An 18,487-nucleotide genomic window follows, 5' to 3' on the forward strand; every position below is an offset into this window, starting at 1 on the left:
TTTAGCCACTGTATAAGTAAGACGAAGATAAACTCGAGAGGGGATTGACTGAGAAAGTTATGAAGAGAAAGAGTGTATCCTTTTCCATTGTTGTTGGTCTCAAGGATTTTCGTTGAGATATTTGTTTTTGATAAATTATAGTTAAATAGGAATTAAAGTTAAAGTTTATGGAACTTTTATTCTATTATTGAATATTTCACTGTATGAAACAAAGTATTACACTGAAAAAGTGTAAAATTATTTTAAGCAAAAAATCACTAATGACGTCAAAACATGCAACTAACTTTTAAACAAATTTTAAAAAAATCTCCCTAGTTTTTTTTAAAACAAGTTCCTTAAAATAGTAAGCAAGTTTAAAAAATTCACAACTTTTTTATTTTATAGCAAAGAAAAAAATTGATTATTTGACGTCATTTATAAATAATAAATATACCAGGATGCAGCGACTTTTCGATCAATCTATTATTAGAGAAGAATAATGGGAGAGAATTCAGCAAGTGATGAATATGAAACTGACATTGATACAAAAGGTTTGAAAATTATCAGATCGTTTTGAGTCTTCTTTTTATTTTGTTATGATTAGTTCCCTTTTTTTCAAAACAATTTCTTGTGACTTAATAGCGATGAAAAGATTTAATAATGATTTGGTTCGAAGCGCCTCGGAAACTTGGTGCGCAAATTTCTTATTTTTACCGCTTTTTTCCTAACCACTTTGTGTTTATTGAATTTATGGAATATATAGTAAAAATGAACATGATTTCTGAAAATATTGTGGTACCCATATTTTTAGTAATCATCTTAAAAATAATAGTAGAATTTTGCATTGAACTTTTTGCTAAAGGGACTGAAATGGGTTTTTAAAAGAATAATTTTTTCAATATTTCTCATTGATCTAATAACTCCAAAAATAAAGATGATTTTAAAAAAACTTCTTGACCAGAGAGGAAGTTAAATAAATTTGCTAACAAAATATAAAAAAACAAAAAACAAAAAAAATATTAGAACTTTTGAGGTGTTACGTTTTAAAAAAATGCCTAATTTTAAAAAAGAAGATACCTATTTTTTTAGTAGAAAATTTATTTAAATTGTTAAGACCATTTTATCAGTTTTAATGAGATTTTAATATATTTTAAAACTAAATATTAGACACACAGAAGTTTAAAAAGATAAACGAAATGTAATAAATATTAATAACAGATCAAAAATAAGTAAAGTATAAGCAAGTATTTATAAAGATCACTGATTGTAAAGAAATTATTCTTAGATCAAATGGATTTGTACGATGCAACAGGAAGATCTGCATATATCGAGGCTTGCAAGCGCTTTGGCGTAATCCCAATCACGAGTTTTTTAAACGGCATGACAAAACGGGAAATGAATCTTCAATTTTATGGAATTGGTTCGAAAGGAGCAAAAGCCATGGCTGCTGCACTTTTAGTAACTCATTTTTTAAACCTGTTTAGTGTTATTTAAACAATTCTCCTTAATGGAAAAAATTAACTGGAAATTTTTTTTCATTAAATTTGTTCAGAGTAACTCAGCGATTTTATATTTAAACTTAAAAGAAAATCATATTGGAGCAGAAGGATCCAAATCAATCTCTACTATGTTGAAAGAAAATTGCTTTATTGTGAATGCAGTAAGTAAATAGAGGGGGGCTGCAGCGATTCGCAAACCTTTTTTTACAACTAGACAAGAGTTTAGAGCCAAAAAATCATTTCTGAGTAATTAATAAAGAAAGTTCGTTATAAAAGCCTTGCCTACTTTAAGACTCAAACTATATCTCAATTTTTATCAATCACATCCTCTAGACGTGGACGGAAGGCACGGGAGGTATGATAGAGTTATTAGCTCATGTAATAGATGGCTTGATCGACCTGAGACTTTAGTGAGGTTTTTTGCATATCTTGCTCGCTACAACGCTCCATATTGAATAATTAAGTAGATTCAAATCTGGGCTGGAAGAAGGCCAAAAGTCTTTGGGTCAATAATTAGTCATATTGTCTTTTAAAAACTACTGGGTCTTTTTCGCCATATGGCTCGGAGCTCCATTCTGTTAAAGTGTATGATTCTTAACTGGGAAGTTCTTCTTGAGCCATAGTACCTCATGGTTTTTCAAAAGACCAATAAAAACCTTTGTATTTACTTTCTCTTCAATGTAGATCGGGTGGATAATTTTCACCAACTATTATTCATCATTATTCATCATTATTCATCATTATTCATCATTATTCATCATTATTCATCATTGTTCATCATTATTCATCATTATTCATCATTATTCATCATTATTCATCATTATTCATCATTATTCATCATTGTTCATCATTATTCATCATTATTCATTATTATTCATCATTATTCATCATTATTCATCATTATTCATCATTATTCATCATTATTCATCATTATTCATCATTATTCATCATTATTCATCATTATTCATCATTATTGACTGAGGATCTTTGGTAAATAGCTTTTCATGAGAAGAATTTGAACATTGAAGGGCCTTAGCTCATTAAACAATTTAAAAACTTTTTTGGTATCTTTAATCTAAAAGTTTTTAGTTTTTTTGTTAAAAGTTGACTAGTAGCTGTAACAACACAAACATTTCCAAGAGTCTTTAGAGTTCTTCTCACGTTCTTTTTATCAACTACAAACAATTTGGTTGTTCTATCGTTAATGACCATGGTAGGATTCTTTTCAAGATGCTTCTTAAGTCGTTCTTTAAACATCTTGTCAACTTTGATATTCTCAGGAGTTGGTATTTGTACTTTTTAAGCACTATCACGTTTTATAACCCTATAACCTGTACTTTAGAGATACAAATATCATGATTAAAGTAATCTTGTAAGTGGATCAAATTTAAAGTTTCAGTTACTTTTGCTTTCAGTTGTTAGATTAAAACTATTTTTGTTCACTTTGTTGTCAAAACATCTTTTTTAAGCGTCAAAATAAAAACAAAGAACACAAAAACTCCGATCATTTTAAGTTTAGCAACTTTTCAAAAGATTAATCCGCGAATCGCTGCCGCACCCTTTAATGGAGTTAATAAGTTAATAATATAATTTTAATGATAATAACTATAATAATATGATATAATATGATAATATGTGCAATCAAACGTCATTCAGAAAATATTCTCTAACTCTTCTTTGGAACTCATGGCCAGATTGTTTACTTGTTACAAAACTATTCTCAGATTACAAATTTTTCTTCCTCTATGAAAATATCCAATTGCTCCTTTTACTTTACCACTTCTTTCTAAATCTCTTTTCTCTCTAAAAATCTCTTTTTAAAAATCTTTTTAAAAACTTCAAGAAAGTCTCCTAGATCTTTTGAAAAAATTCTTAAAAAAAATACTTAGAAACCCCTCAGATTTTCTTAACACTTCTTTTTCTGTGTCCCAAGATGTTTCTTAGGGTAGCCAAAGAATTTTTTTCTGCCAATAATTTCTGATGTTTCAGCTGTCTTATACTTTCTTCGCTCGAATAACTAATATGTTTCAGTCGAGAAAAGTTAGAGATTAAGGTTGATAACTTCTTTTATTTTCCTTCCTCACATCATTACTATTATTGATATTTTTAAACCTACTCTTATTATACTTATTGATCCATATGTTGTTTGTACCATTTTAACACTATGGACTAATAGCTGGGAATAACTTTATAATTTAGAATTTATCAGCAAATTGCATGGGACCTGAAGGGTGTCGTTATGTAAGCGAGATGCTCCACCAAAACATCAACCTTAAAAAACTTGACCTTTCTTATAACAACTTTGGTGATTCAGTTGGAGCGTATTTGTGCGATGCTTTTAAGGTTGCTTTTTTCCATTTTAAAAATGATTTTAATAAAACAAAATTGTAGAAATACGAATATGGTTTAGAAAAGCTTAAGCTTACAAATGTGAACATTCTTAAAAAAAAAGAAGATGGTGTAGGAGAAAAATTTGAACCTATTGTGGTTTAGAAAAATTCAAAAAATAGAAATATGATTTAGAACAATTTTAAACTTACGTGGTTGGACTTAAGTGGGAATAGTTTGAGCGATAAAGTTGCAGCTGCAATTAGCCCAGGAATCGGTAAGTATTGAGCAGCCTACATACTTTTTAAGTTTTATTTTTTATTAAAAGAATTTTCAAGTTTGCAAAATTTTACAATTTACCCAAATATTTGATGCGTTTCAGTAAAAATTATTTCTCATGAGTTTTAGTTTTTCATTTGATAAGAATTTTGTACGTCAAATTTTTCTTTGCAGACGGAAACGATGCGATGGAGTACCTCAATTTAAGTTGGAATCAATTCAGAGGAAGTGCCTTGCAACATATAGCAGTTGGTTTGAGGGTCTGAATTTTGCATTGTTGGTTTAATTAATTATATATCCTAAAACTGCTTAACTGTAGAAGCTAATTCTAATTTTACTGAGAGCTTCTTTAGACACGTATTTTGGCAATCGGTGTTTATTTTGATTTTGTCATTTTTAAATTTGTTATGGTTTAGTTGTATTTATTTTGTCATAAAGGCCAACTGCGCTTTAAAATTTCTGGATTTATCATGGAACGGATTTTCTAACAAAGGTGCAATTGGTTTAGCGGAAGCATTAAAAGCGAACAACACACTCATGGAACTGAATATCAGGTCTGCAAGTGATACTTTGGCAAACCCAACCCCCCGGCTCCGCCCCAATTGCTCATATGCACACAAACTTAATGGGGCATATCATTAAACTTATCAGCCCAATATTTACAACTGATAATTACCAGTGTAAAAAAAAGTCACATTTTATAAAGTGAATTTTTTCTCTGCAAAAGTTAGTGTAACAATGGTTCGTATCAGTAATTAAATCAGTATTATCTTTAAGAATTTTTAAATTTCACATAATAAGAATATTAAAAACTAACGAAGTGATTTTGTGAAACGACCCCTAGAAGTAAAAAGTTAATGTTATTCTATTACTTATTTTAGCAATAACAGGATAAATTTGGATGGCTGCCTCGCTATTTCAAAAAGTCTTGATTTTAACAACACTTTAGAAGTTCTTAAGGTACAACTGACGATTGAAAAAAAAAAAAAGTTGAAATGATATTTGATTAGGAAAATTTATCCATAGAATTTTAAGATATAGTGTAGGATTTACGCTTGTGGATGAATATGGTAGAAAACATATTGCTTTTTTATTTTAGATGAATTCAAATCCCATCACCTCAAACGGAGCAAACGCATTGCTAAACTCTGTTTGTAACAAAACAGACAGTGCAATTAAAGAACTGCAACTCAAGGTAGAAAGAGTACTTAAAATTCTCTTCTTAAGAAGAAAAATTTGGCGATACGGACGAATGAATAACAATAATTGTTTTTTTTTTTTTATTTTTACAGACGAACTAATGTTGAAAAAACCACATACTTTTGTCTTTAGATAACTTTATGATCATTATTTTAGTATCATTCTATAAGGTTGATCCACTGTTCCATAATTTGGGGGTGAGTCATCAATGAAAACACCCGAAAAAATCCTTTGGAGGGATCAAAATACATACCCATGGGATATCAGAACAAGTGATTTTAAAATCAATGATTTCCGTCCGTAAGAGAAATTTTCATTTTAAGTTTTTTCCTATACCAGCTAAATTTGAGAGATTGCTTTTTGACAAATTTTAACTTAGGCAAATATATAAAGATTTTTTCTTTCAAATGTTTATTTTCTGAATAAATAACAAAGGCACAAGAACAGACCAAGACATAAAAATGATTTTTACTTCAAGAATGACTTCTTAGAATCCTTTACTCTAATAGCAAAAAAGTCATTTTTTAAAATATTTCTAAACATGTTTACTGTTATAATCTACAACACAGCTAGCCAAATGAGATCCATATTCTAGATGAGTCCTGTCTCTCTTGTACCGCTGCCATTGAGGCTTGAAGTTTGAATGCATAGCTTCGGTGGCCTGCTCACTGTAAAGTCCAAGAGCTTGATTGGTGATAGAGATGAACTGAGACACATGAAAGAACAGTGTGGGCCTTGGAGTTATTGAGATTGGAAGTGCCAGATAGGCATCTTTGAATTTGTCAATGTGCTCTTGAAAATTGTCATCCAGTTCTGTTCCAAAGCAAGCTGTGACTACCTTTTCAAATTGTTGAAATGCTTCAACAAATGGAAGTGCTGCATCTACAGCTGCTTTTTGAATTTTTTGTTTTAGAATATCAACATTTTTCAAAAGCTTGTGACAGTGTTGTCCATGAAAATGACCACCATGAAAGGGTTGAAGAGGTATGTTTAATTCCATAGGCCAATCCTTCCCATCTGGCCAAATGTTGATCAGATTCTTGTACAGATGGTTGACAACTCCCAACAACAAATGTAACTCCATAGGTGGAATTGCTTTCAAAATTAGTATCTCATCTGTTGCATTGAGCAGAGGTGTGTTAATGACATTTGTAAAATGCTTCGCACTCTTCAAGTCACTTCCTTTCTTAACAAATGCTTGATGAGCCTTTCTGATATTTCCAAAAGTTCTCAAGGAACCACTGTTATAAATTATAACTAATTATCAATTTACAACTCTCTTGAGAAATATTATAATCGTCGCGTTATAACTACCATTTAATTTTTTATTGTATTGATCTACGTTATTTGATAGATAAAACCTTTGGAGTTAAGAGGTTATTATTTCAACCACAAGTGCTAAGGTTTAAGGAGTCGCCATCACACCAACAGCAAGAATGTCTGCTGGCATGGGATTGAAGACCACAGACAATGTTAGCTACTTTCATATCACATGGCAAGATATAGGAAATAGAATTAGCATCTGTCAGCTTCGAAAGGTTTTTTATATTCTCATGTCTCAGGCATTTCTTCTGATATAGCTATTGTTAGCTGTTTCTTTACTCCAGAATCCTTTAATGAAGAGCTGCAAAACCTAGGAGACTTCAAAACAGGACTGTTTGGTGCTGCAGCTATCTGAAGAACACCCAAACTCATCTTTAGAAAGTCACCTCCACCATCTAATCCAACCTTTACAATGGGACAGCTTGTGCTAATTAAAAAAATTGCAATAGGTGACCAACATTTTTACAATGCACAACATTTCTTAGAGTCTCATTGGTTGAACATTTTGTTTTAGAAACAGTAAAATGATCCTTGAGCACCTGTCCGTGTTGTGCAAACTTCTTAGCAAAATTTGGCTCAACAAGTCTTTGAGGGGCAATAGAGTTGAGGGTTGAGACAAGCTGTGTCATCTTATTGTTGGATAGTCCTGTATTAAGTTGCACAGTTGCAAGGCTTTCAACTGGAAGAGGATCTCTGAACAGTCGAGTTGGAGTAGCTTTGCCTGAAATTTTAAGAGACTTAGTGCATAAACTAAAGCATGTGCATTTAATTAATTCCATTAATGCAAGGAGAAATCATCAAATAGATAAACCTTGCATAAAATAATAAGTAGTGTCTTATCTAAGAGTTTATTCTTTCTGAAATTAGAATTTAAGTTTTAATGAATATTGGCACATATAAGAAACTTACCAAGTTTTAATGGTAATCTAGAATATTCACCTGATTGACTGAGTCGAACTGTTCCATTTGGAGATGCATTTTGAGTCCCTAACACTTGAAGATGCCTTCTTCTGGCTCCAGCAGTGCATTTATGGGGTAATACTGACCCAAGTAATGTTAGACATTTTGCACATCTTTTTTCAGTTTTAGTTGACTTTTCATGAGTTGTATTAACTGCCAATGGAGATGGTGCTTTGCATTTTGTTTTACCAATTTGACAAATGATACAATCACAAGGCAGAGAGTTTCTTGTTTGTTGCTTCACAATGATTGAGTAAAAATCATAGAGTTTGGGAAATGGCTTTGTTGATGTTCCTTCGTCTATTTTTTGCAAGTGAAAACGACAGTTTGTACACATGTCATATGGAAGGGTATAGGGCTATGTTTTGTCAATCTGTTGATCAGGAAAGGTTTGAAGCAGCGATCACTCTTTGACATGCAGAGAATGCAAACAGAGTTACGACATTCAGAATGAGTTTTTGCAGAATTCGGCATTTTCAATAAATTTAAAAGTTTTTTATGAAACATTAATGTCTGAAAGCCTAATGTGAAAACAAAGCAAAAATGGTAAAAATTATCAAATGTTTAGGATTAACTGGAAATCAAAACAAAAGTAGAGTAGAGTAGGAATGTGGCAACTCTAATTTTGAGAAATGCGTTAAATTAAAATTTTTAATTTTACATACTATTGCTTAAAAATTTCTGTAAAATACTAATGTTATTTTTGTTATCAAAATAAAAAACTACATTTTTAAAGAATAAAAAGTATTGAATTACAGCCAAAGTTGAAATTTAGTCAAAAACCCATCTCTCAAATTTAGCCGGTATAGGAAAAAACTTAAAATGCAAATTTCTCTCACGGACGGAAATCATTGATTTTAAAATCACTTGTTCTGATACCCCATGGGTTTGTACTTTGATCCCTCTAAGGGATTTTTTCGGGTGTTTTCATTGATGACTCACCCCCAAATTATGGAACAGTGGATCAAGTAAGAAACACGGGAAAATTCTCTTTAACTAATTATGTATTTCTCAAGAGCTACCAATATTCAATGCGAATTAAATTCGCAATTTTTGAGATTTTTTATAAACATGCATAAATTCTCTTATTTTATAGGGAGTATTTGTGCAGAATGATTTTATTGAGAAATACAAAAATATAAAAAAGACAAAAAATATAGTAGTGTATGCAAACTTCCGTGGACCATCGCAGAGAGAAATTCTTCCTAAGTACACAGAAAAATGCGAAGAGTCGTGCATAAAGTCTTTTCCTGAGTTCGATCCCACATGCACTAACACCAACATATCAATTGTACAGTTTAACCAAGTACCCCAGGTAAAAAAGAAACGTGTATATATAAAACGTTTATTTTGAAGTCGATTTCATAGAAAATAAGAAGTAAGAAAAAAAAATCAGTAGAAGGCCTCAACTATTCAATTAAGGAAAATCACTTACTGGAAAACTCAGGAAAGATTCTCAAGGGAGAAAAAATTATAAGTATAGAGTAATCAAGTTTGATTGCTTATTAGTAGAACCATTAAAGCAACTGTAATACAATGCAATTTTTTTTCTAGGGAGCCAATTCTTGAAGTTTCAAAAGCATCTTTCAATCTTTCAAAGTAATAACTAATTAAAAAATATACGAATAACAAACATCACCGGTGATTTTTATTGCATTCTTTAGAAAACCATTAAATAAGTAAAAAAAAAAAAATCAAGAAAACATCATCTTCGAGGTTCACAACGTATAAAGTCAACATTAATATCTAAACTGTGTTTCCTATGAAACTTATAAGTTTTCGGTAAATCATACTTGAGTTCTGCTACAACTTCAACATCACATCCAAACTCTTCTGCTTTTTTAATAACAAAATCTCGAGTGCTTGTTTTATGCAACGAGTAAACCGCACTTTGGGAGACTTGAATAGCGTGATGGAGAAATTTTATATCGATTCCTACAATACATTGGATGAATTTTCACCAACAAATTAGAAAAAAATCATTTTGAAACAAAGAATTAAACAATGGAGTTAAAACCTTGGTTATTTTTGGTTCCAAACGGAGGATTCATCACCACGACGTCGACAACCTTTCTTTGCGATAAGTAGTTAATAATCTTTATATCATCAACAAGATCACAGTTAAGAATGTCAAACGATGATTGAAGTTCAAATCCGTTCATATTTCCTGCTGCAATTTTCAGTGCATCAATATCAATGTCTATGCTCAACAAATGAGGTGCATTAAGTAGAGCACATCCTGTAATGTAAAGTGGGTTCAATCTAAATAAAAATCTAATCTTGAAATTTTCAACATTTAGTGACCAAGTATTATCTAATAAAAAAAATATTGAAAAATCATTCTAAGTATTAAAAAATCAGTATTAGCACCGTACAGAGTATTTTTCTCTAAGATATTTTTACCTGCACTGAGCATACCGCAACCACACCCAAAGTCAGCTATAATTTTATTACGAATATCATCAAAAGTTTGATCCATTGTATACACCATATGTGACGCAATATGGGCCGAAGTGGCATACTGTTCAAGATTGATTTTAGGCAACATGAAATCATCGCATTGCTGTAAGTATCCTTCAAGTTGCTTCAGCCTCATTTTTAAGCCCACTCGCTGATTATTTCAGTTATGAAAAATATTACATAAACTTTGTGCTAAATTCATTCGAAAACTTTATTAAAAAACTTTTAATTATTATTAAAAGTAAAAGGGGAAAAACATAAAGCAGTATTTAAACGCTATTCTTTTAAATTAAGACAATGATTTGCATCAATTCGGAGGGGCAATCTCAGTCGAAGATAAATTCATTCCACCATCTTTGCAACGTCATCCAGAGGACGTACGTTTGTTTTAACCTGTTTTAAAGTGAACCTTTTTTTTGTTCTTAAAAAAAAAGACAAAACATAACAGAGAAACGACGACAGTTTCTTTGAAATTCTCACGCAGAATATCAATTCAAAAATTGTGTTATTACGGCTAGTGACCTAATTTAAAATCTTTATTTAAAGCTCGAAAATAAGATCAACTACTGAAATAAAAGTTAAATTCCTGTAACTCGAACATCAATTAATTCGAAATTTTATCATCTCAATCTGTTTTCTTTGGTCTCTTGAAAAAACTTCGCTTAAGTGGAACCCATTCCTTTGCTCCCTTGAAGGTTCAACATACCGGGATTCGGTCATATTAGAAGACCCACAATATAGACAGGTTATGTAAACTTTCATTTTATTACGTTAAATATTATAATACTTGTAATGAACATATTGTCTATTACAAGTATTAAGTACAACGTTATGACGTATAAATTACACTATGACGTTAGAGATTAGCAGTTTATTTATAGGAATTATAAATCGATCATTCTTAAAAATATGCGAAGATTAAATTTCAAATAATAAAAAATGACTAATAAAAAAAGAACCACTGAAATATCACACAGAATTTTCAGTTAAATAAATTATAGTAAAAATAGATTTGTAAAAAGCACATAGCATTAGACTACTGTTTTTAAAACCAAATTAAAAGTATAAGTAACGCACATACTTGTTACAAAACAGATTTTTTTGAGTACCAAACTTCTTAAAGAACCCATTTTCATATCAACAGCATTGGTTGATCTTTTTACTTCAAAGTCTTTAAGAAGAACTAAATTTTCATTGTAAAACTTGTTTTCAAGGACCACACTTCAATAAAATTAGTTAGAAGTCTTTTTACCGCTTGTATTGAGTTTTGGTTTTAGGTTAACTTCAATATTTCATCACTGCAACTTTTTAACGAATTTTCGCAATAGCTCTCTAAATCAAACATTTCTACGGACATATTTTTAACAATGCTGTAAATGATATGCGGAAGATAGTCTTTTAATTGCTGCTGCTTACGATTCGACATTATGGACGATTCCATCATTTCAGCTATGTACTTTGACGAAAATGATTTCCGTAGGGAAATTTCCTGAAAATAGTTAAAACTTATTTGAAAAAATTTTTTCTTCGATTTTTACTCTTCTGCAAGGATTTTATATTTTCTTGAATTGATTTAGAAATTTGTTAAAAAATTTATCAGAACGAACTATCTTTAAAGTGATAAATAATTACAGGATTTTTCTCCTTGAATTCGTGAAAAACTAGAAAACTGTCTTCATCTGGATTGCTGAAGGAAACAACAAAGAATCTGAGTCAAATTACACGAAGCTCTGGTATTATGGCGTTTTTTTAAAAAAGTGCCTTCTTAGTTTTCTAACACACACAGACGCACATACACAGACACACAGACACAAATGTTGTTACAAATGAAACATTCACTTTCTCCAGGAATGACATAAATTTTGAAACGAGGTTTTAGCCAAAGAACCAAATGTCTCGTAAGCATGTTTTACATCGATCTCAGCAATCTAAATAAATTATGAAATAAATTAAGATTCAGTGAAAAATCTTGATCAACTTTTTGCAATTAGAAAGAAGTACTTCAAAATTTATTTCTAATTCTTGTGAATAAGAAATTAATTTTCATCCAACATTTATCCAACGATCAATTTTTTAACCCCAAATTCCCAACTTTCCTTATCCATTTTATAAAACTACATGAAATTTAACTTTATAAAATACGCAAATACGGAGCAATAGCCTTCATAATCCTGAGGGATGTAATCATTATATTAGAAATAAAAAGTGGAGGATTTAAAGAGCAAAAAGTGAAAAGAAAACCACACACACAAATGATTATAAACATCTTACCTGTTTATTATTTAAAGATTTTAACTTTAAATGCGCTAACCGAAAAATAGTAAAGTCTCTCCAGGACGACAAGTTTGTTACAGAGTTTCCTTTTTCAAAAATATTCAAATGATCAAGTTTATGAATTTTAGAAAATGCATTTATGTCATTAAAAGTGTTTATGTTCGTCCAATCAAACATCAAACTCTAAACACAAATTTTTAAATTTTTTAAAATAATGCAATAAAAATTATCAAGCCGCAACATTTGTCCGAATCCTAAAAAATTTTCAAACCACGTATATTGCATAATCGCATTAAGCTAAAGTCATGTACAGAACAATATCTTAAAATAATGCGTTCGGTAAAAAATTAAAAACTTACATTTAATGATGGAAATTTGGCATTAATTTTTGATAAAAACGGACGGATTTCATCGAACGAAATATAATTGAAAGATATGGAGACAATCGACAATTCATCTCCTTCCCAGTTCTTTTCGATTGCATTAAGTGAACCGAGTCCATATAGATTCAAAACATTCTTATCTAACTCAGCTAAGTGGCAAACACTGCATTGTCCTTCATCTAGTTTTCTAGAAAGAAAAAACAGATTTCTTAAAACTAGATAAAAACTGAAAATAGCAATATAAAAAACTCTCAGATACAAACAAAAATTTTGCAAATCAAAAGTTTATCGATGCTTATAATTTTCACACCTAAAAAAAATCTTATCTTTTTCCTTGACCACCCTAATCCATTCATTCTGTGCATTCTTTATAGGTTTTTTTCGTTGTTCCTAAGAGTGGCACTTTAAGAATAAAACTATTGACAAATAACAAGAAATCTATTCGTGGAGAACAATTTAAAAAAGCACCAACAATAAAAGTGCATGATGAAAGCAACTAAATTTGGATAAAGGGAACGATGAAGCCTAAACTTTAAGAAAAAAATATGAAAAGTTTACAAAAATAAAAAATTATGAACAAATTCTGTTTTGAGGTGATCATTTCTTACTCTGTGTTTTAGGTTATGTCATAAATTTTTTTCATTAAAAATTTTTTGCAATTGAACAAGAGACTTTTTTGACAAATTTTGATTTTCTTATTTTGAAAACAATTGCATGGAGAAACGCAAAACATGATGTGGGTGAAGCTATGCTTCATAAAAAGTAAGAAAGATTTCACGTTTTAGTTGTTCTTTTCTCAAAATCTCTCAGAGAGGTAGTATAGTGTCTTGATACGATCACAGATGAGCCTCTTTTCATTCAATCTGGGAAACCAATAGCAACATTACAAATAATTGCTCAATATGAAATCTATCATTCAAAAGGTTGAATATTGTTTGACAAGGCAAAGTAATCTGAATTTTTCCAACTCCAATGTAAATTTACAAGAGGTAAATTGACTTTTAATCTGGCAAAATATTACTAAATTTAAAATTCTTTTAGTGCATGACAAGTAATGCAGCAGAAATGTATTCTAAACACAGGTATAAATCTTTGCATTAAAATTTAATATTTTTAGTTTTAAAAATGCAAGACACTATTAACAGTCAAATCTAAGCCATTTAGTAAAAGTTAAACTAGATATTAAGTAAATTTTACAAATCACATGGAGCATGAATTTTACAAATCACATGGAGTATGAAATTAAAAAAATAGGAAAATGTTGCAAATGCAATTTTAACTCAAATTGAATTTTTTAAATTTTTACAGAAACTAAAAATTTTTTCTCTTGCACATTTATTAATGGATTAAGAGGTTGACAAAATCAAACAATCATTACTGTATTTGAAGTCCAATCAAGATACTTGAGAGATGGAATACTTTGAAACACATCTTGTTGATACCCAATAGGTAAAAGGTTTCCGTTGATAGCCAATTCAGTTAATGAAACACATTTTTGAAGACATGATATACTGTTAAAACTATAAGCATATAAGAAATTCAAATTAAAATAATAAAACTAGTAAAAATTTGAGAGCATGAAACAGGCTGTTCTTATATAATTTTGGAAGGCTAAAAAAGAAAATAACCTTAAAACATATATTGGGCCATGATATCCATGATGGCTTCCATGATACTATCTAATGATGTAAAGTTTATTAAACGCATGATGCAACTTCCACTATAGGTTACATAATCTATGTTGGTCACTAATTAAAAACCACTATGCATACCAAGATGCAAAATTAACCAATTTTAAAAAAGTATCTAAAAATTCCATCAGTAATATGTTTAGTACTTTATGGAGAATAATTACAGATTCTGAAACTTTTCATAGTTTTGTTTAGCGAGGAAAAAACTCAGTAATGATGAACCCTACTTGACAAAAATTATCTTACATCCACATTCACTGAAACCTCATAGCATAAATGAAAGTGAATGATCAAACAAGATCTTCTGAAGAACAAGGTAGAGGTTTTAGGTTTAAGACTACAGTACTAGAATCTCCTTGTAAATGACGTTTGTAGATTCCTAAACTGACACTGTCAAAAAGGTATTAGCCCATTGTTTAACCAGGAAGGTGGTATTGCTATTTGTAACATCTATGGTTGTTACAAACAGCAATACCATCATAGAGTGGTTAAAAAACTTATCCAGGCCTATAAATATCTTGATTGTAACATGTCTGTAAAAAATCATTTCTACACTCTTATCTAAATAATTTTTCCATCAAATTGTGGAGCAGTGAGTGATGAGCCTGTGGAGTGCCTTGATCAAGAAGCTACAGCTAAGATATCAGATAAATGAAGCCCATCAATATTTACAGACTGTGTAAAAGTAAAAGATAATCCTTTCATTCAATACAAAAGAAAAATCAAGAAAAGGCACAAAAACAGAAGTCAAAATGAATGAGAAAAACTTTTGATCATTTTAAACTTGTTTATTAACTTTTTGTTTGTTTGTTTTTGATAAACATAAACACAATAGATTATTTCATGTTTGTGCTATTGCCATATTAATTTTAGGCAGATTTATTACTTATTACTTGTTTTTAGAAGATGCAAACTTTCTGTTTACATGAAACTAAACCCAACTAACAAATTTTATTGTTTTATTTGAATTCAGGATGTAAAATTAAGAAATGGTGCATTTCATTTCTTACATTTAACTACAATTTTCTTCAAATTTCAAGTTAAAAAAATTTAAAATTTGAAGAAAGGTGTAGTTAGATATAAGAGATATAAAAATAATGAAATAAGTGTTAAGTTTGGGATAAATCTGATAGAAATTGTCAGTCACTATACTATACCTATATTGCTAAAAAATTGCTTCAGATTTTTGACTTAATAGACCTCAACTTTTGGTTCTAAATAGCATCTTTTAGGCTTAATAACAATATATAATATTTCAAAAAATCTGTAAGGTTTTCTTTATTAGAACATATTTATTATTTATGAAAATGTTATAGTTACTTATTTTAAAGACCATAATGACACCTAGCTGTTTTGCTTTATATATTAGTTGAAAATAAGAAACTAAAGCCATAACATACTGATGTTATATAAAATAAACACTATTTTACAAATATATGTATAGTATTATAATTTTGCATTATTACCTTTTGATATCATTAAAACTTAAAAATAATTGTTGAAGTGAAGGCAGTAAATCAAGATCAAGCTAAAAAAGTAAAAATCATAATATTTATAAATCATGATGAATATTTATAAATAATTGAAAAACAATAAAAAATAATTTGTTGAAAAAGAAAAAAATTTATGGCGGGTTTTTATATTAAAATAACTTTTTTGAGGATTTACACATCATTTTGTTTTGCTACTTTAAAAGTAAAAATATTCTCATATATATTAGAAAAATTAATTGTTTTTAAAGAAATGAAATCTTATGGCGTAGAACAATATTTTTAAAACTATCTTTCTCTAGCTTATTTAAACATATCTAAGACATATCTAAGGCTTCTTTAGTAAAAATATGTTTAACAACTTTTGGGCCATTCTACATCAAATCAACAAAAACTGGCATCTCAGATATTGAAATTTAACCACCATATGCACTAAAGGCAAAAGATTGAATATTAAAATCCCTGTAGTCCTCTTTTCAAATAAACAGTTTTTAGATAGTAGTCTCTACTGAAGCTTTTCAAATATGGTTAAAAATTAATTTAGAATGCTCTGTTAGCTTTTTAGGAAGCTCTGGATAAGATAAGAATGATACCATCTCTTTTATTTTTTCTTTTATTTGATATTACCACTCAGTAAATACTCAAATTAAAGGTATCATAAGTTAATAGGTCAACTTTAGAGGATAATTTTTTAAAACTTGCAATACCTCCCTTTATTGGAAAGACTAAAAGAATTCAAATATAGTCTTTCATTTCAGGAAGTTTGGATATTTATCAATAGGTGGATTAAGTAACCTCTGAACTACTCTGAATAGTTTGACCAAAAAAGCCAAAACTACCAGGGTCCTTATAGGCATCCAATCATTAATTATTCAATAAAAACTTGGATGACATCCATGGGACAAATAATATATTTGGATTAGATCCCATTTGAACTTTTTTAGGTGGGACAAACCCAAATTCTGAAGCTCTGTCTTTAATTAAGCTTTTTCAAAATTTGTCCAGTATTAGAAAACTTTCAGAAAAACAAAAGGATTTTTTTTTAACAAGAACAAGATTTTTAACCAACTTCAAAACTCTCAAATTGAAAACCTAAGTGCTAAATGTGGTTAAATCACTTTTTAAGCTATTGTATTTTAATCATACATTTGAATGTTTATAGAAAGTTTATATAAGAAAACTCTAAAAAAAAATTAATCATATTTTGGTTTTTTATTTAAAAAAAAATCTTTTAATAAATCTGATAATAAAACATAATTTCTTAAACTATAAAAAATGTTGAATCTCTTCTTTCAACTCAATATAATTCTGATAAAAACTTCGAAAATAAGAATTCTAAGAATTAAAAATGACAATTAAATCCTCCAAAAACTGAACATTCAGAGAAATATAACTAGAAGGGCAGATCAATTAAAGTCAATTTCTCTAATTCAATATAAAGTGTTTTTTTATTAAAAAAAAATTTTTACTTTGTTTATTCGAATTTCAAATGTCATTTACTAAAAAATTATAAAATATGTGTGTTTGTGCTTATTTTATAAAAAAAAAAAAACATGAAACCCCAGCAGCAAATTATTAAATAAAACTTAAGATATTTTATATATTTACAGATAAGAAAAAAAATTAAAAAGATCACAAATATAAGTGAAGTTATCTTATTTGTTATGAAAATCACAGAAAGTATAATTTAAATCATTTAAGCTGATTCATTCAATTTTAATAGCATCAATTCCCATTTATTCCCAGTTATTTTATTATAAAGAATTTCCTTACAACAGTATTTATGCGATTTCGACATAAGTTCAACTCTGCCAACGTCACTAAACCATTAAGATTTTTAACAACTGTTATGTGGTTACTACCCAAATTCAAAACTCTCAACTTTTTTAAATGAGATATATTACCAATTTCTGATATCTAAGAAAAAAAAAAAAAATTAAATAACAAGTACACACTTTTAACATTCAAAACAGCTTGCATACCTTCAACGATGAAGTATAAAACAAAAATAACATTTATTTGTATATTGGTTTACAATTGATGATTTGCACATGAAACTAGAAGTACCATACAAAGTTATATTTTCTTCATTTTAGACATAAAAAAAAATAAAAAAAGAAATTTTTAGACATGTTGCTGCATTTATCAATACACAATATACACAGCCCTCTTTCAGAAAAACCAGAAGAATTAACATTACCAGAAAAAATCTTGAGATTTTAAGATAATAAAGAAGATTCTAAATCTTATTTAACTTTTAGTTAAAAAAAAAAAAAAAAAGGATTTTGCCCTTTTAAACTCCGGACAAAATTTTAGTGGTCATACAATGGATTTACATGTGATTACCTACAAATTGGCTGAGAAAAGTTGCAATAAATATAGCACCATTGAAGATTATTTGTAAGTAATAACAAAGCCAAGTAATAATTAACGTTACATAGACAACTCAAGTAGCACAGGTTGCATTTGTCAATATCAAATCAGAATAAAACTTCTGCAAATAGGGGATATCAATGGTTAACAGGCATTACTTTTTGAACCAAAAAAAATTCTTTAAAATTTCAAAATAATTTTTATGATCTGTTGTAAAGAATACTCAATTTGAGATAGCAGTTATCTAT

General features: G+C 29.2%; 3 protein-coding genes across 9 annotated transcripts in view; 1 reads left to right on the forward strand and 2 right to left on the reverse strand.

Moving 5' to 3' along the window:
• LOC145182569 (uncharacterized) lies at positions 1–9,262 on the forward strand. Of its 2 annotated transcripts, XM_090084601.1 has the most exons (11): positions 1–530; positions 1,265–1,437; positions 1,532–1,639; positions 3,678–3,821; positions 4,002–4,083; positions 4,260–4,345; positions 4,524–4,639; positions 4,967–5,045; positions 5,185–5,280; positions 8,665–8,883; positions 9,123–9,262. In XM_090084601.1, exons 1-11 carry the CDS (start codon positions 479–481, stop codon positions 9,135–9,137), a joined length of 1,170 nt encoding a protein of 389 aa, XP_089940727.1. In that variant the 5' UTR covers positions 1–478; the 3' UTR covers positions 9,138–9,262. The 2 variants fall into 2 exon arrangements, with proteins under 2 accessions (XP_089940727.1, XP_089940728.1); XM_090084602.1 differs by lacking the exon at positions 1,532–1,639 and having other exon boundaries at positions 389–530.
• Positions 9,195–11,360, reverse strand: LOC145182572 (rRNA N(6)-adenosine-methyltransferase METTL5-like). 2 transcript variants are annotated; one of them, XM_090084603.1, is made up of 4 exons: positions 11,110–11,360; positions 9,972–10,179; positions 9,586–9,807; positions 9,195–9,503 (listed from the first exon to the last, which is right to left on the reverse strand). In XM_090084603.1, exons 2-4 carry the CDS (start codon positions 10,162–10,164, stop codon positions 9,274–9,276), a joined length of 645 nt encoding a protein of 214 aa, XP_089940729.1. In that variant the 5' UTR covers positions 10,165–10,179; positions 11,110–11,360; the 3' UTR covers positions 9,195–9,273. The 2 variants fall into 2 exon arrangements, with proteins under 2 accessions (XP_089940729.1, XP_089940730.1); XM_090084604.1 differs by lacking the exon at positions 11,110–11,360 and having other exon boundaries at positions 9,586–9,830; positions 9,972–10,783.
• Positions 10,775–18,487, reverse strand: part of LOC145183253 (leucine-rich repeat-containing protein 49-like) — an 18,340-nt gene continuing 10,627 nt past the window's right edge. For 2 of the 5 annotated variants that reach the window (XM_090084598.1, XM_090084599.1), the window contains exons 8-16: positions 17,640–17,783; positions 15,843–15,904; positions 14,064–14,205; positions 12,996–13,075; positions 12,662–12,872; positions 12,300–12,485; positions 11,868–11,956; positions 11,661–11,715; positions 10,775–11,517 (exon numbers count right to left, since the gene is read on the reverse strand). In XM_090084598.1, coding sequence (XP_089940724.1) covers positions 11,302–11,517; positions 11,661–11,715; positions 11,868–11,956; positions 12,300–12,485; positions 12,662–12,872; positions 12,996–13,075; positions 14,064–14,205; positions 15,843–15,904; positions 17,640–17,783 — 1,185 coding nt within the window. In that variant the 3' untranslated portion in view covers positions 10,775–11,301. Of the gene's footprint in view, positions 11,518–11,660; positions 11,716–11,867; positions 11,957–12,299; positions 12,486–12,661; positions 12,873–12,995; positions 13,076–14,062; positions 14,206–14,313; positions 14,365–15,842; positions 15,905–17,639; positions 17,784–18,487 lie in introns of those variants that run through there. The other 3 variants (XR_016451635.1, XR_016451637.1, XM_090084600.1) reach the window with 2 other exon arrangements.

The sequence above is a fragment of the Hydra viridissima genome, unplaced genomic scaffold, assembly GCF_058129835.1.
Source record: "Hydra viridissima isolate aposymbiotic clone 2 unplaced genomic scaffold, HvirCarnegie_v1 scaffold_4, whole genome shotgun sequence".
Taxonomy (NCBI): Eukaryota; Metazoa; Cnidaria; class Hydrozoa; order Anthoathecata; family Hydridae; genus Hydra; species Hydra viridissima.

Excerpts from the sequence above, each read along its gene's own strand:
- LOC145182569 (XM_090084601.1), top strand. The coding sequence starts at position 479 with ATGGGAGAGAATTCAGCAAGTGATGAATATGAAACTGACATTGATACA. Across the intron at positions 3,822-4,001 it reads ATTTGTGCGATGCTTTTAAG|AACAATTTTAAACTTACGTG; the intron begins GTTGCTTTTTTC and ends AATATGATTTAG. Across the intron at positions 5,046-5,184 it reads ACACTTTAGAAGTTCTTAAG|ATGAATTCAAATCCCATCAC; the intron begins GTACAACTGACG and ends TTTTTATTTTAG.
- LOC145182572 (XM_090084603.1), bottom strand. The coding sequence starts at position 10,164 with ATGAGGCTGAAGCAACTTGAAGGATACTTACAGCAATGCGATGATTTC. Across the intron at positions 9,808-9,971 it reads TTGCGGTATGCTCAGTGCAG|GATGTGCTCTACTTAATGCA; the intron begins GTAAAAATATCT and ends TTTACATTACAG. Across the intron at positions 9,504-9,585 it reads TGGAACCAAAAATAACCAAG|GAATCGATATAAAATTTCTC; the intron begins GTTTTAACTCCA and ends AATGTATTGTAG.